This window comes from Aspergillus viridinutans (genome assembly GCF_018404265.1).
Source record: "Aspergillus viridinutans IFM 47045 DNA, scaffold_2, whole genome shotgun sequence".
In the NCBI taxonomy this organism is placed as follows: domain Eukaryota; kingdom Fungi; phylum Ascomycota; class Eurotiomycetes; order Eurotiales; family Aspergillaceae; genus Aspergillus; species Aspergillus viridinutans.
The window spans coordinates 1,945,317-1,969,969 of record NW_025091218.1 but is presented as its reverse complement, the minus strand read 5'-3'; the positions used below and the strand labels follow the sequence as shown (position 1 = coordinate 1,969,969).

At 50.1% G+C, this 24,653-nt stretch overlaps 6 protein-coding genes across 6 annotated transcripts; 3 read left to right on the top strand and 3 right to left on the bottom strand.

Annotated features, from left to right (window-relative positions):
• Positions 1-96: 96 nt before the first annotated feature.
• Positions 97-864, bottom strand: Aspvir_004216 (ferritin-like domain-containing protein; the record flags this gene model as incomplete). Its single annotated transcript, XM_043267447.1, has 1 exon — positions 97-864. The coding sequence occupies one exon, from the start codon at positions 862-864 to the stop codon at positions 97-99; it is 768 nt and encodes a 255-aa protein (XP_043123382.1).
• A 1,041-nt stretch (positions 865-1,905) lies between these two features.
• Aspvir_004215 (putative ABC bile acid transporter) lies at positions 1,906-6,642 on the bottom strand (the record flags this gene model as incomplete). Its single annotated transcript, XM_043267446.1, has 1 exon — positions 1,906-6,642. One exon carries the CDS (start codon positions 6,640-6,642, stop codon positions 1,906-1,908), a length of 4,737 nt encoding a protein of 1,578 aa, XP_043123381.1.
• Positions 6,643-8,932: 2,290 nt separating this feature from the next.
• Aspvir_004214 (putative ubiquitin conjugating enzyme (UbcC)) lies at positions 8,933-9,807 on the top strand (the record flags this gene model as incomplete). The annotated part of the gene is made up of 3 exons (XM_043267445.1): positions 8,933-8,998; positions 9,136-9,262; positions 9,329-9,807. The coding sequence occupies 3 exons, from the start codon at positions 8,933-8,935 to the stop codon at positions 9,805-9,807; spliced, it is 672 nt and encodes a 223-aa protein (XP_043123380.1).
• A 1,469-nt stretch (positions 9,808-11,276) lies between these two features.
• Positions 11,277-12,899, bottom strand: Aspvir_004213 (S8 family peptidase; the record flags this gene model as incomplete). The annotated part of the gene is made up of 3 exons (XM_043267444.1): positions 11,277-11,456; positions 11,525-12,463; positions 12,531-12,899. The coding sequence occupies 3 exons, from the start codon at positions 12,897-12,899 to the stop codon at positions 11,277-11,279; spliced, it is 1,488 nt and encodes a 495-aa protein (XP_043123379.1).
• Positions 12,900-14,371: 1,472 nt separating this feature from the next.
• On the top strand, positions 14,372-22,322 carry Aspvir_004212 (Beige/BEACH domain protein; the record flags this gene model as incomplete). Its single annotated transcript, XM_043267443.1, has 8 exons — positions 14,372-16,871; positions 16,934-17,295; positions 17,356-21,145; positions 21,200-21,354; positions 21,412-21,717; positions 21,784-21,996; positions 22,072-22,236; positions 22,293-22,322. The coding sequence occupies 8 exons, from the start codon at positions 14,372-14,374 to the stop codon at positions 22,320-22,322; spliced, it is 7,521 nt and encodes a 2,506-aa protein (XP_043123378.1).
• Positions 22,323-23,219: 897 nt separating this feature from the next.
• On the top strand, positions 23,220-24,570 carry Aspvir_004211 (sedoheptulose-7-phosphate:D-glyceraldehyde-3-phosphate transaldolase TAL1; the record flags this gene model as incomplete). Its single annotated transcript, XM_043267442.1, has 7 exons — positions 23,220-23,258; positions 23,343-23,361; positions 23,428-23,439; positions 23,502-23,620; positions 23,678-23,842; positions 23,898-24,281; positions 24,334-24,570. 7 exons carry the CDS (start codon positions 23,220-23,222, stop codon positions 24,568-24,570), a joined length of 975 nt encoding a protein of 324 aa, XP_043123377.1.
• Between the last annotated feature and the right edge of the window lie 83 nt (positions 24,571-24,653).

The window sequence follows — 24,653 nt, the reverse complement described above, 5'->3', positions numbered from 1 at the left end:
TCCCTTCCATCGTATTAGGTATTGAGGCCATGAGGATATACTTCTTGCCTTTGCAGGCGACTTTGAAATAACGCAATGTACAGTCCTTTTGACTTTCTACCAGAATCTTCTCCTGCTAGACCCCGTAGAAGTGGCAGCACCAGAAGCGGAGCTAGACGAGGAAGAATTCGAGCTCGTCGAAGAGTTGCCACCTCTGGTGGCAATCAATGGCCCGATGGTAAGGTTACCGCAAGGGGGCTTAGGCGCCGAGACGCATCCCCTGAAGTAGCGGCCCAGCTGGCCGGGGCTGGTGCCGTTGGAGAGCACGTAGCTGGGGCTGTAGGCGCTTACCAGCGAGGTAACGTTGCTCTGGAAGACGACGGCCTCCTGGGTAGTCGCGAGGTAGGCGGCGTGGCCGGCGTGCTGGGCGGCTAGACGAGCGATCAGGAAGGAGACCTCGGGGGCCTGGGTGAAGCCCTCGAGCCCGACGAGGGCGGCGGAGACGTTGGACTCGAACGCCTGGGCGGTGGTTAGGAACGCCTCGCTGCTGGCTGGGGTGGGGAAGGTGAAGTTGCAGCCGGGCGCGGTGAAGTTACTGATGCGCTTGCCGAGTTGCTGCGTGGCCCGGACGCCGAGGCGGTTCTGCTGGTTGATGCCCTGTAGGTTGGAGGCGTAGTTTGCGGTGGAGCTGTTCAGCGCCGAGTTGAGGAAGGTCTGGTTGACTGGGACGGAGGCGTAGTATTGCTGGACGAAGAATTCGAGAGCCCAGGCGTACTGGACTACCTGGACATCGCCAGACTTGGGGGTGCAGAAGCTGTTGTTGAGGGCGGCGGTGGTGGCCACGCCGGCCAGAATGAGGCCGCTCAATGTCGGGAGGATACGCATGGTGAGAGTCAGGGAGTCACTCGGTTTAGACTGAGTGATGCGTCTAGGCTGTACGAGAAGTTGATATCAAAATTGAAAGGGAAGCCAGCTTGTGCCAAGCGTACTTCCGCTGAGTGACTCTTATAAGCTCCCTCAGTGACACAGCCCGAGTCCTTGCAGTCATTATGAACAACGACGACTATTCAATCGGTCACGAATGCAACCATATGATGAAATCTGGACTATTCCCGCATACAATTGAGTTTGTTCAAGCGGGAATCTATGCGCATAGAGCTGTCTTCCCGGGTCCGTTGCATCATTGACACCAGTCACTAGAAACTTTGCTTCCTCGGAACCAGTCGCAATTGACACCGAACAATGGTCGAACAACAAGAATGCTTCGACCTAGACCCCTGCGATTCGGATTCTTCTGCAGGTACGAACCTGAGGGGTACGCGTCCATCTGTTGAGATATCCGATCACTTGGCTACCATGATCTCATGAACGGTGGGCTCCCGTACGGCTCCGAGAATCTGGAGCCGTGATATCATGTCCGCACCGATGACGCCGAGTCAAGGGATCATCCATCGTCTTTGAGATCCAGTAGCATTGTTTCTCAAGATTGGCCGTCAGCATCAAAATTTGCTGCTGAGGATCCCAAGAGAGTTATTTCAGCCGTTAGAGATGGGTGTATGGCGTCGGTGACGTTCGTCTCTTACCCTTTTGGGCATCGATGGTTATGTTGCGCTAGTCCCAAAGAAGAACATATGGATGACTGAGGCATCATTCAACTTCCTACTATCCACAGTGCGCTACTCAACGAAAGAAAATTGCAGCATTCTCATAATAATAATATGCGGTCTTGTCCAATATGAACATGATATGTAAGGAGAAGCACTCTAATCGCCATATGTGCTAGAATATTAATACTGATCAGTCCTAAGAATAAGGTAGCCTCCCAAAAAAAAGATATACGCAACTTTTGGTCCCTATGGCTGTACAGGAACCCAAACGATGAAGAGAAAAGGAAATGATTAACAGGCAGTATGTATGTATGGAGCTCTATGAGTCATCAACAAGGCGCTTGTTTTCCCATGCGTTTTTCGCGCCGTCCAGAAGAACCTCTAGATTGCCGCTGTTCTCGCACATGCTACGGAACAGCCCATCTGACTTGTTGATCAGCGTCCACGGATGATCGTACTCGATGACCCCGCCATGATCAAGCACTAAGACTTTATCATAGTCAATGATGGTTTGCAGGCGGTGCGCAATTGTGATAATGGTGCTCTCTCGCAACTCCCGCAACGTTTCTTGGATCTTGGAATCAGTGTTGTAGTCGATAGATGCGGTCGCCTCATCCATCATCAGAACCTTGGGGTTCTTCAAAAGAGCGCGCGCAAGGCACAGAAGCTGCCTCTGGCCTTGGGACAGATTTGAGCCTGATTCGGAGACTGGAGACTCCAGGTTGCGGAAGATATTCTTATTATCTTGAACAACGGCACCATCCACGTCGGCTCCATGGGCCGATATGAGGTGCGGTTCAGCGACTGACACGGTGCTGGCCGTAATAGGAGTTGCTGATCCTGACGTCCCCGACCCGATGAGATGGACACGACGAAGGGCTGTGAAGATCTGTTCATCGCTGAATAGGTGGAACGGATCAAGGTTGCTTCGAATGGTTCCTGTGAAAAGAGTTGGATCCTGGGGCACAATGGTAATTGCCTCCCGCAAATCGCGGAGTCCAATGGTGCCGATGTCTAGTCCATCAATGAGAATCTGTCCCTGCTCTGCCTCAAGTCCCCGGAAAAGCGCAAGCGCAAGGGAGCTCTTTCCAGCACCTGTGCGGCCAACGATACCGACCTTTTCGCCGGGCTCGACTGCAAAGGACACACTTCGAAGGACAGGATCAAGGTCAGGCCGATACCGGGTAGTGTAATTCATAAATTCGACGGCGCCTCCAGTAGGCCAGTCGGCCGGGGGCCTCGAGTCGACAATTACTGCCTTGGCTTCTTGCTCAACGTCAAGGTACTCTTTCACTCGTTCAACTGAGTTCATGCTCTGCTGAACCTCCGAGTACAGGCGAACCAGCCACAGCACGTTCTCGGTGAAAGTGACTGCATACGTGAGAGACAGGCCAGCAGCACCAGCGTCAATTTTCCCGATATTGATCAGAACGAAAGCGGCCGTGAAGAACGAAACTAAGGCGCCCGTGATGTCCACACGGAATGCCAGCCAGCGATTTGCAGCCCAGAGATATATGTGGGGACGGTTGTAGGCGTTGATGCGCCGGTGATTGTCGACTATAAACCGCGGACCATCGCCATACGCACGAATGGTAACGATGCCGTTCAAGGTCTCGCCGAACTGCTGGTAAAGAGGACTTCGCTGTACCGACTCCAGTCTCTTCATATCACGAGAGGCGTTGAGATAAACAGCCCCTAGAGCGAAATAGATCATAGATATGAAGATCGCCGCGATCAGGAAACCAGGAGTTATGACAGAGATCAAAATCACTATCATGATGACGGATGCCAAGCAGTGAATCATGCCAATAGCGACAGGGGCGACTTCTTGGTCGACAGCTTCTATATCCTTGGAGAACCGGTTCATCAACTGACCCAGTGGGGTTGAATCGAAGAACTTGAACTTGGCATGCATTACGGTATCCAGAAGGCGCCTGTGGATCCGGGAAGATGCGTTGAGAGAGCCCCAGAAGAGAACACCCTCCCTCAATAGGGAGATTAGGACGTAGCCAATTCCCAGAAGTGCGTAGACACCCAAATAGTAGGAGACATTCACGTCGCCATCGGTCGCTGGACTTCGTTGTACACCGAACTGGGGAACGTAAGAGTTGGAGCTGCGCGGAACACCCCCAGCATTGAATGACGGGTACTTGAAAGCTGTCGCAGCAGCGTAAGTGCCGGCATCAACCGAGCCGTTTTCTTCCACCTGATAGGAATTCGCCCACTGTCTGATCCAGATGTTGGTCGAGACAGATCCCAGTTGCTGCAAGCTGAAGACAAGAGCAGCACTTATCCAGTAGTACCAGGGACCCATCGATCTGAGGTAAAGCCGAATGGTCGACCACTTGATACTCCCGACAGCTTTCGATTCAGTCAGCTTCGACTGTACATTGTCCCCTTTCTGATCCTGCGTAGTCGGTTTGCTAGAAGATCCGTTCACCTTTCCGTTTGTCGAGGGCTGTTCATCTGTGTGTCCATCACCCGCGTCAGATGGCATGCGTGATAAACGAGGAGTACTGGCTCTCGAGGTGGGCCGAGACTTGAAATAGTCTTCACCAAAAACGCCCGAACTGGCGACATCATCTGGGCGTCCTTGAGCGGTAATCTTACCATTGTCGAGGGCGACGACAAAATCGGCTTGAGGAACTGTCAGAGCGACGTTGTGAGTGACAAGTACACAGGTTCGGTTCATCATCAATGGACCTCTGAGAGCTTCTCGGAAAATGTGCTTTGCTGTGTGAGAGTCCACAGCGCTGAGACAATCGTCGAGCAATAGATGACGAGCCCTGCTGTAGATAGCGCGAGCCAGTGAGATCCTTTGCTTCTGTCCTCCAGATAGACTGATGCCTTTCTCGCCAACCATGGTTTGATCGCCCGCATCGAGAATAGACAAGTCGCGCTCGAGAGCACAGGCTTTGATGACGGCCCTGTAGCGACTCTCGTCAAAAGGTGAAGCGAACACAATGTTCTCTTTGACCGTAGCATTGACAAGCCATGCTTCTTGTGCACAGTATGCGACACTCTCAATGAGTCCAGTTTGGGGATCAACTGGCAATTCAGCTCGATTGGCCGTTCCGCCAGGTAGATGGACTCTGCCTTCTAGTAATTTCATTTCACCCAAAAGTGCCATCAATAAGGATGTCTTTCCGGATCCTGTAGGCCCAGCAATAATATTGAGTTTACCAATATGGAAGGACACGTCCATATTGATCAAACGGAAGGCCTCGCCATTGTCAGCGGTGTCTCCATTGCTGTCTTTCTTGGGAGTGCCCCAGGAAAGAGTAGCATTCTCCAATGCAATCTTAGGCGGTGTTCCAGGATCCGTGCGTGTGCTCAATATGCTGTACTTCTCTGTCTCCTCTTCATTGAGATACGTATCCACACGGTCTAAGGAGACTCTCGATTCTTGAACATGAGCAACCATATCGGCCAGCTGATCCAAGGGTACGCGGAGTAAGGAGAACATCGACAAAGCCGGGAAAGCGACCGATGGTGTCAGTTTCTTCTTTTCAACCACCGTATACAAGAAGAACGAGGAGAAGGTGATGAGAATTGGTGTCCCGTACCAAACCGTTGCCGCGAAAGACCACAGAATGTAGCGTTTCCGTAGCGATTTCAACTCCCCTCTGCGCTTCTCGTCGATGATATCTTGGAAACGCTGTTCCCAAGCGAAATATTTAACAATACGAATGTTTTGAAGGACCTCGTTGGTCGCGTGAATACGTGCATCCGTTCCAGCCAGGATCTGGTTCTGCAACCTAGCGAAGCTTTTGGCAATAAAAAGATTTACCGGAAGCATAAGGACCATGAGAACGATTCCAGCGAACGAGCTGAATCCAAGGAGTCGATACAGAAGCGTGACAGCAATGATGATTTGGACCGGAACGCTAGCCCAGAGAAAGTGAAGATAGGCGCCCACTTCGCTGACCTTAAAAGAGTCAATAGCCATCAGGTTGATGATGGTGCCGACATTGGCTAATTGAGCCGGATCTGCCTTGGCGGAATCTGCTGGAGCTGGAGTCTCAGAGTCCGCTGTGGCCTTCTTCTTCTTGCGGCCAAAGGAAAAGATCCTGTTCTTTTTGCCGTCCTTCTGAGGTTCTTCCTTCTTCTTTGGTGCATCAGGAGAGGAACCGGCTTTCCGGCGCAGAGCTTTGGCGTAGATTTCGCCGATAATGATAGCGCGAAGCTTGACGCCTAGCTTTCGACCCATCCAAAGAGCCTGTCCATCAGCGACACCTTGGATAGCTCCAGAGCAAAAGAGAAGGATCGCGTACAGCCAGGCTGCGTTGGCGGTGGTTGATCTGGGATCTTCGACATATTCCAGAATAACTTTCAGAAGGAGGGTCGGCAGATAGGTGAAGAGATTGGAGAATATCGTCCATGCACCCTGGAGCAGGAGCGTGCCGTAGAAATAGCGCCCGAGCCTCCAAATTAATGAGCCTTTAGGATGCTTGCGGCGAAAGTCCTCCAAAACTGTAGCAGCTTTCTGGGATGTTGTTAAGTTCCAAACGTCGCCTAGTTCAAGCGGCTGTCTGTAACCCTTCCAGATCAGTGGATCTAACCAGGAGAAAGTTAATAGTGACAATAAGCTGGCCTTGGGATGTCTCGGCGGCTCTAATCCATCTTCATATTGCACCAAAACTGCCTTGTTACCTCTGCGTGTGGTCACAGCGATGAGCACCAGCAGTGTCGACAGCGCAAACTCGACGGCGCTCAATGTCAAAGCACGTTTCGACGAGGGGTAAATGACGGCCGACCGAAACACAAAGATGTTGAACAACCATTGCATACCATAAAGGGCCGCAGTGTGGTTCCACAACCGAGGGGACGATTGCAGCTTCAAAGTTGACAGAGTGAATCGAACCAGCACTAAAAACAGTATATAGCCCCATGAAATCAGCTTTCCCACAGCCGGAAGCGTCCCGTTGTCGCCCCAGGCATTGGTGTTCAGAATGATGACAAACGTGGTCACTAAGCCCATTAATGCGGCTAATTCCAAAGCTATGATGGCGATTTCTCCACGCGGACGGTCGATCTCCAATTGCGTCTGCTCCATCTGCGTCGCCTTGAATAACATCGGATCGGTTTCCTCTCCTTCCTCTCCGTCCTCTTCATCAACTGGTCCGGTACTGGATACACCATTCTCGGCTTCATCATTCGCGAGGACCGTGTAAGCGATTCCCTTCTTTTTCACAACGTAGCGATGGACAACCCGGAGTACGATATATAATAAGGAGAGACCGCATGCAGCTAATGGAAATATAAGTTGCAGATATCTGTATTAACTCGAAACGCGTTAGACTGAGATAATTCTTTGCGAGTTGCAGGCATAGGTGAGCGGTCGAAAACATACTTGCGCTGAAAGCAACGGGAAACGTCATCAATGGCCCAGATGGGACCATGGCATTCTGGCAACATTTTTTATGTTGGGAAATATAAGTAGCAGAAGTAAGAACGAGAGCCACGTTGATTCTTCCGCCTCACATCCAGGTGCTGGAACCTAGCCGCGGTGGATGACGTCGAAGCGTAAAGAACAAGAACTTGCCAAAGCTACTCGCGTTACTGATAGCTTTCCGACATTGAAGAGCAGGACGAGCCTGACATTGCCGGGGGTTCTTTTTAAACGGACGAAAAGCAAAGGTATTTAGGTCAAAAGATCAACAAGAAGGAATGAATACGAGGAGGCCAAATCAAGGTGGTAGCGGAACCCGGAAGAATCGAATTCGACAGTATTTACTAAGAAGTATCTAAGAGTGATAGTCTAATACTAATACAGTGGGTGGGGGGCAAGGGGGCGGCGAGCAGATTTGGATTAGAGAACTAGAGGCGCTAGCTCCCTACCAGAAGGAGAGGCCGATGCAACCCAGATCGATGCTTGGGACCTTAAGCACTCCACCAACAATGACCTTGTTGTGCTATTGTATCAACACATGCGAATCATTGTGTGAGTGTGAGTGTGAGTCAGACTGTCAAGAGCTAACTGCATCTTTTCCGACTTTAGGAAACACAAAACGCTTGGAGATGTTGCTATCACTGTCCCAGTCAAAGTAGGGTCACCGCTATCTGGTAGCTAGCTGCCTAGGAAACGGAGGCCTTATCATCACACTCCATGAGCAGAGGACGATGGTAGATTTCAATAAGGTTCAGTTCCATCAAAATCCTAAGGACCATCTTGCTATGCTGTCCCGTCTCTTGCCCTCTATATAGGCACAGAATACATCAGGATTCCCATTATAAAGAAGTCAGCATCACAGCAAGTGATGAACTATTAAATCACTTGTTGCTTCCTGCAGGATCTTCGCTCGCTCATCACACCGACTCCGATAAAGAGATATACATAGTCTGCAAAAACACATTTCCAATTACAAGCAGCTGCAGGCACTCAAGACAAGTGCCAGTACCTCCATCATATCCGACCCGTCTCATCAATTAGGATTCCGACGGAGGGCGTTATTGTCAATGATAGTCGCGCGCTAGCCAGGATTGTCTCAGACTTGGGGCACGCCGCATGACTCACTGGAGGTGCCTGTGCTCCATGATCCCATCAAACAACGAGATGAGATGAACAAATGCGGCTTGACAACTGACAAGATACTGTCTTATTGGCGTGATAATCATATCCACCAACACTACCGCCCTATTATTATGGCGTCCTAAGACGAAGGAGCACTCTCTAACTTCGCGCTTGCTTTGATAGAATATTCAACCATACTTGGAGAGCTTCTCTTATTCCCATCCCGACTCCGGGATGATCTGATTCTCAAATTTCAGGTAGTATGATAGCATCAGATAGTAATGGGTCTACCCAAAGAGATATCGAAGGTCTGGTCGGATGTCCAAGTCGATGTGTAAGATACAATTCCAATGTCGGAATGGACATGAAATGAAGGGAAAATTCTGATTGATGCTGATAAAGCCTTCTGATAATTTGCCGCCTAGATAGACATGGCTGCCTGCCTGGCCACTCTCTGGACCTACATAGGCACTGACTGACTGACTGTCTTTTTGCATACAGCAATTTTTCCTGTTCTGGTGTAGCGCCACCCCGGGTCTTTCCGTCATGGATTGCCACGGCGGCACCGTAACCCAAAGAGGAAAGCCAATGGCCAAAACCTAAGGCAGCCTTTGACTGTTCAGGCGACCATCTGAGCTGCCCTTGTATTCCCTCCTCCGTTCTTTTTGTGTCATTCACTAGTATTTGCTTTATTATTCACCTCTGACAAGGTGCTAGCCAGCTTACTCTGCCGCCTCTTTTCGGCTTACCTGCTTTGCAACGCCCTCCTTGACAGACCACCTCCGTCCCTCCAATCGACCCTCGCGAGCCGCTTGCACTCTTTGTCGCCGCCATGGCGGAGCGTATTTTGATGAACGAATACAAGGCGTTGGCTAAGGAGGATTGGGTAAACATCGAGGTACGCCTAGTCTACTATATGGATATGTTCAGGTTACGGGATCAGGCTTTGGAGATCACGGACCTTGGGGAATACCTGATCTACTGCCGCCTGTATCCTTGCAGATAATGACATCCAATCTGACATGAACCTGGCAGCTCAATGACGAAGATATCTTCAACTGGAATGTCGGCCTTATTGTACTGAACCCGGACTCTCTGTACTACGGCGGTTACTTCAAGGCGTCCATGAAGTTCTCCAAGAACTACCCATACTCCCCGCCTGGTAAGCCCTTCCTGTGTTCCTTGTCTTCGTCTCGGTCAGCACTGACCTTCATAACTTCTCGTGTAGAGTTTCGGTTTCTCCGCCCTCTTTACCACCCCAACATCTATCCAGACGGCAAACTCTGCATATCTATCCTACACGCGCCCGGTGAGGATGAGATGTCAGGGGAGCTGGCTTCGGAACGCTGGTCGCCCGCCCAACGTGTCGAGTCTGTCCTTATCTCGATCCTATCACTCCTAGATGATGCGGAAGTGTCGTCGCCCGCCAATGTTGATGCCGGTGTTATGCTACGAAAGGACTTCGACTCTTACAAGGCGCTGGTGAGGAAGGATGTTGAGCAGTCGAAGAAGGATATTCCTGAAGGGTTCATCATGCCCACTCATGAGTCCTCGATGAACAGACCAACAGAGAAGGTCGACGATGCAGACTTCTGGGCCGACAGTGAAGTCGACAGCGACGTGTTTGGGGGAAGTGACTCAGACGAGGACTTGGATCTTGACGACCAGGATACCGGCAGTGACGATGAGGAAGACGACCAGGATTGATAGTAATTTTGGCACTGCTTTCACGATTTTTAGAGGAGGATTTTGCTTCTTTTGATCACGATCCTTCTGCGGGTCTCATTTCTGTGGCGAAGATCTTATGGGCTTTCTATGCATAGCGCAGGCGCATCGGCGAGCTACGGGCTTTTTTCATTGATTCACGGCCATATCTATCACAAATTTATCCATTACAGCTGGGTATCTTTGCTTGCTTTCTATCGGACGGCTGTACCAACATCGTCATTACTGCTTTCTCTGGTTCATTTCCTGATGTATTCTTGCTGCATTGTATGTAATCCATGGATGCAAGCAATTTTCCAAGACACATTCCGTTCCACCATGATTGTATTCATTTCTAACCCCATGACAAGACCCCAAAACAGTCGTGGACTCTTCTATTGTAGCGCATGTTCCTTCTTAAACATTCTAGCACGGATATAGGTCAGATGTCACGACAACAGCCCCTACCTACAGCAAGTCCTAGTGAGATGCCCACTCCCTCCTACCTCAAGCCCAAGGTACCAGGTCACCAAACACATGGGCCAACTCGTCAGAGACCACTATCCATGCAGGTACCCCTGGTCTCATGCTCCTCCTTTTTCATTTTCCACAGGTCATACCACCCGACCCCATGTTGCAAATATGACACAATAACCTGCAAGAGTCACAGAAATCACATGGGAAAATCTACTTGTGCCATCTGCTATGTGCCCTTCGGGTTCATGCGGCTCCATCGCACGTCGTACAGGACTAGTTTCGGGTAAGCAGAGGGAATGCGTGGTGTCAGCTGTGTGTCAAAACGCGGTCCCAGAAGTGGTCTGTGTTAGCTCTATCTGCTGTCATTATTATGGCTTCGCATATTGTGTTCTTTGCGGGTCAAGTAGAGAAGACGCTACTAGCTGTCTGAAGTCTTTTTGTTCAAGGCTCATGGAGCGAGTGATTTGGACACTTTTCACAGGACGGGGAGTATGTATATCACAAAGCGGTGGGCCAACAACCACGTCTCTGGGCTACGGTGGTTCGCCTTTTGCTTGAGGAGTATTCAGAATCAATCACGCACTTCAGTAGGAGAATTGCGTAAACTAGAAAGAAAACCATATGATGGTCCTGATGTCCGCGTGACACATCCTTGCCTAAGTGCTGATCTCGAACCATTTGATCAACGAGTTTCAGCGCTCGAGATCATCTCATGTACAATTGACTAGACGCTGAATCTAAGTGGAATTGCGCATTCTTAAATTGCCAATCTGATGAAGCGCGCAAACAAACCTCTAAATCAGTCTTCAAAAAGTATGGGTTGTGGACGTGTATACTACGGTAGAAATGAGAGTAAATAAACGATGCAATCAATGCATCGACAACTGCATATAGCCAGAGCAAAAGACAAAACGTGCGCCAGTGTTCCCTCATCAACGGCCTGTTCCCCAGCCCCATAAGATGAATACATGCCCTTGAACCATGAGACTCCACATCTATGCAATAGCAGCATCGTGAATCTCGCTGTAGATGGCACCAAGCTCCTCGGTGAGCAGTTTCTCGGCCTTGTGAACAAGACCCTCGAAGCGATCCTTGACGGAGGCAGTGACCTTGTAGCCGCCATTTGCAACGATGTCGGTGAAGTTGGAAGACCCACCACCGTTCCAGGCAAGGAGCTATAGAAGCTGTTAGCTCTTTCTTCTTTTCACACAAGTAGTGTCGAATCATAGAACTGAAAACTTACGTTGGGAGTGTCAGACGGGATGTCTGTGAGGGCGCCCTGCGTAGCAATGGCGATGATATCCTTCTTCAGCTTCTTAGGAGTGAGCTCATCCACAGCAAAGGCAGAGTCCTTAGCAGGCTGCAGAGACACAAAGTAAGCCAACAGACCGGCAATGTGGGGAGACGCCATCGAAGTGCCGGAGATGGTATTGACAGCATGCTTAGAGCCAATCCAGGTGGAGAGGATGTTGAGGCCAGGAGCGAAGATATCAGTGCACTTTCCATAGTTGGAGAAGTAGGCACGCTCATCCTGGAGCGTTGAGGCACCAACAGTAATGGGCTTCTCGGCAGCTGCTGGAGAGTAGTTGCAGGCATCGGCATTATCGTTACCGGCCGCAACAGCCAAGTGAAGACCAGCTTCAACACCAGCATTGACAGCAGCTTCGAGCGTCCTGGATTTGCCACCACCAAGACTCATGTTGGCAACACTGCCCTTGAATCCCTTGATCTTACCGTCCTTGGCATCCTTGGCCTTCTTGAGGTGAGACTTGACAGCCCACTCGACGCCGGCCACGACATCAGACATTGTACCAGAGCCACTTGATCTGAGGACCTTGACGGCGTAGAGGTTGGCCTTCTTAGCGACACCATACTTCCGACCGGCAATGGTTCCAGAGCAGTGCGTTCCGTGACCATTGCCATCAGCGTCCTCATCATCGGTAGGAATGGTCTTGCCCCACTGGGCACGACCTTCGAAATCAACATGATCGACATTGATGCCGGTGTCAATGGTGTAGGCGTCAACACCCTCACCGCCCTCCGATGCATACAGGTACTTGTTGAATGTACCAAAGGAGAGGCTGTCACGATGAGAGATACGGGCCAGACCCCAAGGAGCGCTCTTCTCGACAGTGGGATCCTCCATAGTGTGAACCTCGGAGTCCTTCTCGATATAATCAACCTGGAATGAGTCCCATTAGCTATGGCTCCATGTAGTGACTACGTGAGGGTCCTATCAGGCCACATACATCAGGGTGTTTGCGAACTTGCTCAATAACATCTTCATGGAAGTGTCCTGAGTAGCCCACAAGCGAGCCGGCGATGTCGAAGGTGTTCTTCAGACCGAGGTAGGCGTCCTCACCGAACCCGAAGAGGGACCGTTTCCTCAACTCGACCCGCTCGTTCTGAGAACTGTGGATGTCCTGCACCCAAGAGTGATGAGCAGCCGCGGACTCAGCATTGACGTGCTTCTTGAAAACAACAATGTAGGAGTCTGGAACCTCCTTGGCGTTCATGGACGAGAGAATGGGGGCGGCTCCATTGTGGATGGAGTCAACAACAACAGGGGACGCCGCGGCGAGCAACGGGAGTATAGAAAGGCCGAGATAGCCTTTCATGATGGATGACTAGGACAAAGAGTCAGGAAACAAATGGAATAATAAGATGAAAGATGGAATAGGTGGTTGAAGTTGGATGAAGGAGAGATGAAGGATGAAGTCGAGGATGGGGAAGGTTGGAGTAGAAGAAGAGGAGAACTGCCTACTACCTAAGGGACTCCTCAGCAGGCAAGGGCAGCAGAGGATGATGCAACCCGGGATACCGTAACTTACGGCAGATGCCCTGGAGCACGCAGCCTGACTGGCTGTCGATCAGCCAGTTTAGCGCAGCAGCGGGTACGACCTGGGGTATGGCGGATGGGCGGTAGGTAACAGAATGGTAATGGTATTAATCATCCGCATCATGATATGGTAAATCCTTCTATCATGGTACGTAAAATTCCCCTCAACCTGGAAAGATAAGAGTGCTCATTACGAATTGCCCTGTATTCGAACCAGCTTACTCTGTAAGGCTGGGTATGTACTTGCTATCTGGTACCTTAGTGCCTTGGAGTGAGGCGTAGCCGGGTGGAGCAAAGGCTACCTAGCTACCTAGGTACTAGGTACTTACATCCTAACCTATCATTCCTCATGTGCAAGGCAGATATTAAGTGTGACTCAATCATGATAACCTGTTGACAAGCTCATCAGTGGAAGATGACGCTGAACAGCAGATATAATTTTATACCCTTGTAACAACTTCTGCAGCCTTAACTAAGTGTTCCCTGTAACTAGGTACTTACCTTACCTAGTACGTACCTGAGGTTAGGGAGTATACACTGCAGGTACTTGTAGCATGTACTCAGCCACAGAGTCCAGGGTTCTTGCGGAGCGGAGTTTCAGAAGAGCAATATATCCATCCAGTCGCGTGCTGCCTTCGAGTGCTCGCCTGACAACTAAATAGCCAGGAAATCAGGTTGATCGACCCGAGTAATGTTACTAGGTGCCTGCCTGCTGTACGGGAGTAATACCCGCATCTTACATAACCTAGGTAACACCGTGGACCTGAACCAAGAAGCAGCAGTGATAACGACTCCATGCTTATCGATGTCGATAGCTGTCCAATAATAGCTGTCAGCCTATCACACTGGAATGGCCGCTTTCGTCACCTGATGGTCTCCGCTTGAGGAAGGCAGATTGGACACTCAGCCACAGATTTCGGTTTTGTGTGTTTCCCCGCTGTCGTGAGGAGAGAAGGGATGCTTTGAGTGACATCGGAATTGAGCCAAGGATCAAATTCGATAGTATGTAAGTCTAGTCTATATTCGAAGCTGATAAATTCCCTGAATTGGTAATCTAACAGGAGCTGTCTACCCCTCGTTAGGTTTCAATCATCATTATCGCAGATCCTCGTTTGATTTCTCCAGGCCGACTTGATAGCAGTACACATACCAATGCAGACCGCCTTCATCATAACGCCAAGAGCAGGTTCATGGTGTCTGATGGTCGTTGGCCATCAGGTCGATAGTCGAGGGTAAAGCTTAAGCGGCGAGATGAGCAAGCCTACTTCCAACCTCCCTCCCTCCACTTCCTCGTCGACGGAACGATCAGCTGCTGCCACCGAATTAGCGCCACTTATTCAAGAGCTCAAAGCCACCTGCGATAATTGCGACAAGCAGACGTTTGCCTCGCAGCAATTTCATACCGCGACTGAATCTTTGCTACGTCTGCGTCACACTTTCCTTGATAATGATCGTCCAAGAGATGCCCAGGAGGCCTTTCGACATCTTGATGGCTTCGAGACGCTACTGCAGCTCGCGAAGAAGCTCTCGCATCTGTACGAGCCGACAGAGTTATCAGCAGAAGAGAGAAGGTCTCTCTTGACCCTCTACAAAGATGCTTTGGCCGTCCTGGCTGAGAGCCTGAAAGGGAATTTCGGGAACAAGCGTTACTTCGCCAAACGGATATCGGGCGGAGGTATAGCAGCTCTGCAGGAAGCACTGGACATAATAGTCCCAAAATTTAACAGCGCTCAAGGTGATACGGAACAATTTTATGGTGGCATCCTGGCCGCGTCTCTCTGCCAGGAAGCGGTTGCTGGTATCTTCACGACACTCAAAGCGAAGTTTCAATCCGTCGAGGAATTGCTTCAGCAGGATGTCAAGGCGGAAGTTGATCGACGCATTGGGAGCTCGGAGACCGTCGAGGTGCCAGAACTTTTGGGTCCGTTTCTGAAAGGGTGGTTGAAGCAATCGGCGTCTTCTCCTTCCGACTACAGAGTTCAGAGACTAGTTTTGCCCGCCTGCCTGTGTCAGTTGGCTCATCAGTCTCAAAGAAATCTGACAGCGCTGCACGCCACTGGGATATTAAGTTCAATACTGCCTATTATGTTCGGAAGTGACCGCCTAGAGTCAGAGAGAACAGTTTACCAGGACCTGGCTCAACTTCTCTGTGCTCAAGGATTGACTAGTCTGGAAGATGCGGCTACCTTGTATCGGCAAGCCCATGGTTGTGCAAGAATGCTGCGGTTTCTCGTCGATGTTTTAAAGTGTTCCAAAGAACCCCCGTTGATACAGTTCGACATGTCACTCCATGGATATTCCTCCTTAGAGTTTTCGACCTTGGGTCGACCATTCCCTCCCGTTACTTCCTCAGGCTACACTATTGCAGTGTGGGCCCGATTTGATAGGTTCGATCCAAGTACACACACTACAATATTTGGCGCTTTTGACGCGAGTCAATCATGTTTTTTACTGGCGTATCTCGAGAGAGACACTCGCAACTTTATTTTACAAACGTCAATCAGAGGAACTCGCCCTAGTGTTCGATTCAAGTCGATGGCTTTCGAACCGAACCGTTGGTATCACATATGTGTGGTTCATAAAAAGCCCAGGCCACCATCGCATTCCCGGGCTTCTTTGTTCATTGATGGCGAATTTGTCGAGCAGTTAAGGATTGACTACCCGTGTGTGCCCGTATCTAATACTCCTAATCGATTGCCACGTGTGCAGGCATTCTTTGGCACCCCCCAGGATTTGGCGATGAAACTTGGAAAGGCTGTCTCCGTATCACGCTGGTCCCTGGCCAATGCGCTCCTCTTTGAGGAAGCCCACAGTGATGATATGATTGCCGTCTTTTACAATCTGGGCCCTCGATATTTTGGCAATTTCCAAGATTGCTTGGGCTCTTTTCAAACTTATAAGGCCTCCGCGACACTTAACCTGCGAAACGAGCATCTGCACCCTGGCAAGGAGGAAGCGTCAGACATCGTCACTGCGATTCGGCGAAAAGCAAGCGTTCTGATCCGCGAGGGGTCGATCTTGATTAACATCTCACCTATGTCCGTGTTAGATGATGACGATAATAACAACATTGATGAGTCTCAGCTCATCAAGAGTCTTTCCAGAAAAGCCATCAAGAATCTGCATCTGTTGACGAAGGCAGGCGGCAATGCAGTAGCTGCCAATGGCGCCATTCCGTCGTTGAACGACGCTTTGACGCAGGCCCATGGTATGGGTGTTTTGACAGGGGATCCGGTTGTTTCAGTCCCTCATTCACTTGACGACGTCAGTTGGCGCATCGGAGGTTGTGCGGCGGTCCACCTGAGTCTGGTGCACGCCGCAAAAACCAAGGAATGCTTGACTCTTGCGGTTGAAGCCTTGTACGAAGCTGTACAGGACAATTGGCGAAATAGTGAAGCGATGGAAAGGGAAAACGGGTACGGGATTCTTGCAGCGATACTTCGAGACAAATTTGGGCTGGGGAATAGTTCTGCGACAAGTAGGGCTTCTAGCATTTGCTCCAATCTCGAGGAACGATATGCTTTCGGTCTTGACCTTCTTCGACTGACTCTCAAATTCGTTGGATATGATTTCGAGCACCCTAACCGATCGATAATTACAAATCCACTGGCCTACAGGGTGTTGCTCGTGGATCTTGACATCTGGAGACTAGGGGATTCCGCTCAACTGAGTTTATACTACTCTCAATTCTCCACTTTCGCTGGCGAAAGTAACTATCTTCGTTTCAATGCAAAACGTCTTTCTCGCATGCGTAGGTTCATATCTTTCCCTTTGCGCGTTCTACACTTCTTTTTTGGCTGACGATTTCTATAGGCGTCAACAAAAGGTTACTAGAGGCGCTCAAGGGTGACGAGTTCGCCTCTGAATCCCTTCGTCTTCTAATTTCTGCTTTTCGATCTCTCATGGAAAGTTGTCTTTCTGCAGATCTCTTCCGTTCCTTGGCTCTCTTCATCACTTATGCTATTCATAAGACCAGAGAACCGAGCAGACTCCAGAAAAAGAAGAGTCTGCGGTTCACCGCCGGTTCTCAACAGATTGCGGCGTCGGCGGAGCGAGGGGACTATGTATCAAGCACAAAGATAGCAGTTGAGATGCTACGAATGTACTCTTCTGTCCTCTGCGATTCTCATGACCTTACACCACTCAAAAAGTTTGCGCGTTCTGTGACGAACAAGGTATGAGAAAAAGTCTCCCGTTGTGTTTTCATCGGTAGTCCTAACCTTTTGCTGCTGTAGTGGCTTCTGTATCTCATTTGTGAGGATGAACCTGAAATCGTTGCCCTCGCGACCAAGATCTTGGCTCGTTTGATAGTCAGCCACGGTGATGTCTACAGCAAGAAGTTCTCCGAGAAAACTGGAGGCTATATTATTATGCGACATCGCCTGAGAAGCTGGTGGAAGGTACCCGCCATATGGTGTATTTGTCTCGGCATCCTGTTTGGGCTCGATGTCGGCGATATGAGGCTGGATCAGCCGTTCAATCGACCGGGGTTGATAGAGATCCTATCGTCAAATGGCCAACCCCGGGTTGCTTTTCCTGAAATTCTCCCTGTACTCATGGAAATGATGCAATTGGGATTACAAAGTGTAATATCGGCTGACGAATTATCTTCCTCTGGTGCCCATGGCACCAAGTCTCTGCGGGAGTCCCCAGTTCGGCTTGAATCTCCTCCTGCGTCCTTGACTACACGGGTGACTGAACTGACAAAGCAAATTTCTCTCCTGGACGCTGTTGTTTGGTTGTTTGCTGATTTACATCAGAAATCTGCCGACTTCCGGGACTTTGCTGCACAGTCAGATTACGTCCAGTGGTTACTATATGTGACATTTCCGGTTGTTGTTGGTTCGAACATTTCAAGCACAGATTTTGAACTTAAGTCTCGTGCTGCTAAAAACCATTCTCAAGATCATACTTTACCTGTTCGACCGCGTTCAAGTGGAACAGCAGGATTGCACACCACAACAGTTGAAGGGTCGAGCAGTCGCGATAGACAAGCTGGTCCATTGCGACGCGGATCATCTTTCATCCTCGTCTCTTCAGATAGGACCAATTTCTCACCTTCCTTTGCACGTATACACAAAGCTTTCATACCACTCGGGTCCCCTCCTGACATGTCAGCTACAAACCATGCTCTTGTGCAAGAAATTCTAAGTCTAATTCTGTCTGTGTTCTGCGATCAATTGCTGGAGCGAAAGGATTTTGCTGGACTTGGTTTATACCTCAAGACGCCGACGAGCTCTCTTGAGCAACAAGCGTATTTCAACTCCTGGATATTGCGGAGCCTCCTTTCCAGACTGCGGGATGTTACAATCTCTGAACCGCAACTTCTTCTGGAACCGCGAGCGCTTTCTAATATGGGACGTTTTGCAACCCATATTGGAGAAGCAGTATATGAGGGGTGGTTCATTGACGGCGCAACTCACATCCTCGAATTTGCGGGCGCAATTCTGGAATATCTCCAGCAGTCGAATGTTTCAAGTTTGAAGAGTGTAAGGCTCTGTAGCCAAGCGGTCACAACAATACGGTCCACTCTGTTCCGTGTTGTTCTGCTCAAATTATCAGAAGTCGATGACAAAGAGGCCTGTGAGTTCTTGAATCGTTTGAGTTATTGGCAAGTGGTCCTGCTTTTCGAAGGTGAAGTGCCATCAGATTATCTGCGGCTGTTGTCCTACCTCCTCTACACAAAACTGATCAGCCAATATTGGGACACTCGCCTTGCTGCAGCGGGCTTGTGGAGAGTCATTCTCGTGCAAAAGCCCGCTGAGATGTCTGCTATTCTGAGTCAGGCGGCCATTCCCCTGCAGAAACGGCTCTCTGATGGCTTTGAAGCCCTTGTAGGTATGGAGGACAAAGCTTTCCTACAGTCGGTCGATGGTCATCAGGACGATCTCAATGCAATGTTTCTCGGGTTGCTGTCTAGGTCATGGGAGACTTTCGTCCAAGAAGAGAGCTCAAAGATTGACTCCTCAACCCGTGCAAGAGCCTCCAAGCGCCAGGAGAAATTACGACACTGGAATCAATTAGAAAGACTCGCTGAAGAAGTGACACGTAAACACGAGACAACTTTTCCCCATTGGGTCTCAAACATATCGGCGTCTGAGTTTCTGAAATATCAACGAGCGCTGCAGGATCAGCAGGATAACTCAGTATTCATGTGGACGGCGTTCTCTCACATGACCGTGGATCTAAAGCGGTTTGGAGGTGTCCTTGCAGAAGACAAGGATAGGAAATGGCGCCTAGACCAGACAGAAGGACGAAGCCGTATGCGACTTCGCATGGTTCCAGATGAGTCGGGAGAACGGCAGGATTATCAACCGAAAAGGAAAGCATCGGAGCCCCCAGCTATCAAAATCGACACCCAGGTGCAACCATCACCCAGCGGTAATACAACAGGCTTGACACCTACGGTCTTGGCCGCAGAGAATACGGACGACAATCAGCAGGATGCCCACTCGGACAGTAGAAGTGTCCTGGAAGAGAGCTTCGAGATGATCGATGATCCCAAGGCTGACCTCGAAGACTATGAAGATAAAAACAGAAAGGTGATGCGAAGTCTGCATCGCGGCGATCAGGTCGAAAATGTATGCAATATGTCTCGAATTATTGGCTTGGAAGCATGCGAGGGCCTGTTGATCCTTGGCAAGGATCACATCTATATCTTGGATAATTTCTTTCAAAGGTCGGATGGTGAGATAGTGAACGTCTGGCAAGCACCCCCGGATGAGCGTGATCCCTACGTTCGCATGATTGCCGGCAGAGAATCCTTTGAGCGCAGGACACAGGAACACGAAACCAGAAGCTGGAAATGGTCTGATCTGGTCAGCGTTTCCAAAAGACGATTCCTTTTCCGTGATGTCGCTCTCGAGGTCTTCTTCACTGACGGTACCAGCTACCTGCTGACGTTGATATCTTCTCGAGCCCGAGATAATCTATGCAGCCAGCTCGCGAGCAAGGCTCCGCAAGTGACGGGTAGTGCTGGCCACTCGCGGCCGGAAGACGTGTGGAGATTTGAAACCCTTCGAAGCCAGGAGGATGCGCCGCAGTCCCTCGGATCCAAATTTGCGAGTGTCTTTGGTCATTCGCCTGTGCACCCGGCCACACGGAAATGGATCAAAGGCGAAATATCCAACTTTCATTATCTCATGTTGATCAACACGCTCGCCGGAAGGACGTTTAACGATCTAACACAGTACCCAGTCTTCCCGTGGGTGCTGGCGGATTACACTAGCGAAGAATTGGACTTAACAGACCCCAAAGCTTTTCGTGACCTGTCAAAACCTATGGGATGCCAGACACCGGAGCGGGAGGCCGAATTTAGGGAACGGTACAAGGCTTTCGCAGAAATGGGCGACGGGGGCTCTCCGCCATTCCACTATGGAACGCACTATTCCTCGGCGATGATTGTCTGCTCGTATCTCATTCGTCTGCAGCCTTTTGTAAAATCATACCTCCTCCTCCAGGGGGGAACATTCGATCACGCTGACCGTCTCTTCTATTCCATTGGAAAAGCGTGGGAATCGGCCTCTCGTGGCAACATGTCTGATGTCAGAGAATTGACACCCGAGTTCTTCTATCTTCCAGAATTCCTTGTCAACTCCAACAAGTACGATTTCGGTCTTCTTCAGAACATGACAACAGCTATCGATTCGGTGGAATTGCCGCCGTGGGCTAAGGGAGATCCGAAGATTTTCATCGCAAAGCATCGCGAAGCGCTGGAAAGTCCTTACGTGACTGAGAACCTGCATCATTGGATCGATCTCGTTTTTGGCTGTAAGCAAAAAGGAGAGGCCGCAATTGAGGCGGTCAATGTCTTCCATCATCTTTCATACCAAGGGGCGAAAGATATTGATAACATCGATGACCCTGTGGAACGGCTGGCCACAATTGGTATCATTCACAACTTTGGCCAGACTCCGCACCAAATTTTCACTCGGCCTCACCCTCCAAGAGAAGATACACGGCATAACGTTCCACGACTCGACCGCCTAGCTGAATCGCTTACACAACTTCCTCTTTCCCTGCTAGGTAAGGCTCATTGTCTGTTGCGGTTCTGGTCTCGGGCGCTAATGATGGACAAAGATACTGGAGAACAGGTTACGACCTTATCGATGAAGCATGACCGCTTGCTTTGTGCTGCTCCGCTCAGAGTGAATATCCCTCCCAACTACGACAAATATATGGAATGGGGATTTTTTGATGGAAGTGTTCGGTTCTACTCTGCGGACAGCCGGAAGGTAGCTATGCGCATGCTACTCAAATAGGCCGTCTCAGGTGTATACTAACAAGCACAGATTCTTGGCCATTTCGAGCATTTACATATTGGGCAACTGTCCTGTACGATTTTCGCAGACTCCCGGACATTGGTCACCTCGGGCACAGATTGTGTTGTATCGATATGGACATATAACTCAACTGCCAAATCTGTAGACTTGCAGCCCGCAGGATCACTTTTTGGACATCGTACTCCTGTCAATTTTCTCGCCGTCTCACGCTCGTTCAGCGCCCTGCTTTCCGCTTCCACAGATGGCCAGATCATGCTCTGGGATCTCAATCAGCATACTTTTGTCCGGGAGCTCCCAGCTAGCGGCCCAGTTGATGTAAGTGATGCCTGCCGATTAAAAATGCAATCCTGCTATTCTCGACAGAAGCTGACCTCAGCCCAGTGTGCCCGGATAAATGATGTAACGGGAGAGATTATGGTTTGCCGTGGAAATCGCATCAGTATCTATACACTGAACGGAGCGCTGTTGCTCGACCAAGACGTGTGTGAATCGATTGACGATCGTGTCATGTCCTGCGTGTTCTACGAAGGCGTGGATAATGAGTGGCAGGAACGCGAGCTCATCTTCACAGGTCATAGAAAGGGGGTGGTCAATGTGAGATTTCCCTGACTCTTTTCGAAAGCTGTCCTTTCTCTCCCTTCAGGTTGAAGGCTAACGTGCAACCTCAAGATATGGAACAAGATCATTCGGGACGGACGTTTCGAGTTGGAACTCATTCGGCAACTCCATCACATTGACAACAATCGAGACAATGGCGCCAATATCTCCGCGGGAATCAGCTGCATTCTGACCCTTCCTCACGTGGTGTACACAGCTGACGAGGCTGGAAGAGTGGTAAGTGGTCCATCAGTCTCTATGATATGGCACAGTAAGCTTATCTCTTGAGTCAGTACGAGTGGAATTGCGTTCAACGCCGTTGAAGGTTTTCGCCGAGACTAAAGAGGTACTCTACAAAATCGCTGTGCTACTCGAGCATGTTGAGCAGCGACATCCCGGGTAATGAATCTTTCTTCCCGTCTGGCGATCTTGTCTTTTCACTGTCATCCGCTCACGAGCTGCAAATCGTCTTGACCGGTTTGGCCTACATGGAGGATGACTGAACCGTATGTATATAGTATCAAAAAGCACGTATAGATAGACGGGAGACATGCGGCGGCTATTTTGCCTTTTGAGGGGAAATCAAAAGTTGTTTAACCGTGATTTAGTTTGCCATTGGCTTTCGGTGAAGGAAAAAGGGCACCTAACCACGTAGACTATTTGAGCATGGCCCAGTTGGGAGCAATGAGTGGAGCGACCGTGAGCTATCCGGACATCGGAGCACTCTGCACCGAGAAACACCTGGTTCGAGAAGGGAAGACAACGGGGAGAGCGGGATAATTGCTGATGACAATGGATGGAAGAGAGCGCTTGTAGATCGGCTAATACGTTTATTTTGAAAAGAGAGAGGAAAATACGTGGGATCTAAAGAGGTAGACGGTTATGATGGATGCTGACCGGTTATATGTGAAGAATCATGTCATCCATGAGGCATACCGTCATAACCCCACCATCCCACCATTATCCAGTGTTTCCATTTCCATAGATTCATTGCTCCTTACCAGCGGAAGTCTCTCGCCCGCCAATCTTCCCCCCTCCCCTCCGAGTTAGTAAGTAAGTACTTCAATTCTCCTTTCGCCACGTCTTCCGTCTTCGATCTTCTTCCCTTCTTAAACAGTTTATATATCATTCACACCATCGATCATCTAACGCCTTCACTTACAGATTCAATCTCTCCTGTGTTTGATTAGCTTGACTGCCTTCCTCACATTACAAACACAATGTCTTCCGCCCTCGAACAGCTCAAGGCCACTGGCACCGTAAGTCCAAAGCCAATTATTTCGTGGCCTTTTTGCGCCACATCAGGATGAAGTCGCTAATCACTAGGTCTACCGTCTGTACAGGTTGTTGTCTGTGACTCTGGTGAGTTCTTTCTATCATTGCGGATAGATGGCTGCAAGGACATAGGCTAATAGCATGTCTCTCTAGGTGACTTTGCCAGTATGTTTCTGCCGTCCCGTTAATATTGCTCAGAGTCGATTCCGATATTGACTGCTCTGCAGCCATTGGCAAGTACAAGCCTCAGGATGCTACCACCAACCCTTCCTTGATCCTGGCTGCTTCTAAGAAGCCCGAGTACGCCAGCCTGATCGACGCTGCCGTCCAGAAGGGCAAGAGAGAGGTCCGTCGCTCTGTGAATGGCCGCGTGATATTGATCTGTTACTGAACTCCCCGACAGGGCAAGACTCTTGACGAGCAGGTCGACGCTACCCTCGACAGCCTTCTCGTTGAGTTCGGCAAGAAGATTCTCGAGATCATCCCCGGCAAGGTCTCCACGGAGGTCGATGCCCATTACTCCTTCGACACCCAGGCTTCCGTCGACAAGGCCCTTCACATCATCAAGGTACGCCGGACCCGTCCGAATCGACAGATGACGATGACATCGCTGACTTGTGCAGCTGTACGAGAAACAAGGCATCTCCAAGGACCGTATTCTTATCAAGATTGCCTCCACCTGGGAGGGTATCAAGGCCGCCCACATCCTGCAGTCTCAGCACGGCATCAACTGCAACCTGACCCTCATGTTCTCCCTTGTCCAGGCCATTGCTGCTGCTGAGGCCGGTGCTTTCCTCATCTCCCCTTTCGTCGGCCGTATCCTGGATTGGTACAAGGCTGCGCACAAGCGCGACTTCAGCCCCGAGGAGGATCCCGGTGTCAAGTCCGTTCAGAGCATTTTCAACTACTACAAGAAGTACGGTTACAAGACCATCGTCATGGGAGCTTCCTTCCGTAACACCGGTGAGATCACAGAGTTGGCTGGCTGTGACTACTTGACCATCTCGGTATCTTATCCATCCTAATCGTCGCCGAACGAAAACTAACCTAGAGGTGTAGCCCAATCTGCTCGAGGAGCTGTATAACTCGACAGCCCCCGTCCCCAAGAAGCTCGACGCCGCCGGCGCCGCCAGCCTCGACATTCCCAAGCGCAGCTACCTCCACGACGAGGCTACCTTCCGCTTCGACTTCAACGAGGAGGCTATGGCCGTCGAGAAGCTGCGCGAGGGTATCTCCAAGTTCGCGGCTGACGCCGTCACCCTCAAGGAGCTCCTTAAGCAGAAGATCCAGACTTAGATTGGGAAATTGCCTTGATCTGTCTTGCTGTTGAATTCTGTTTCTTTTCCTGCGAATGTCTTTCTTTGTTAAAATTGGCGGCA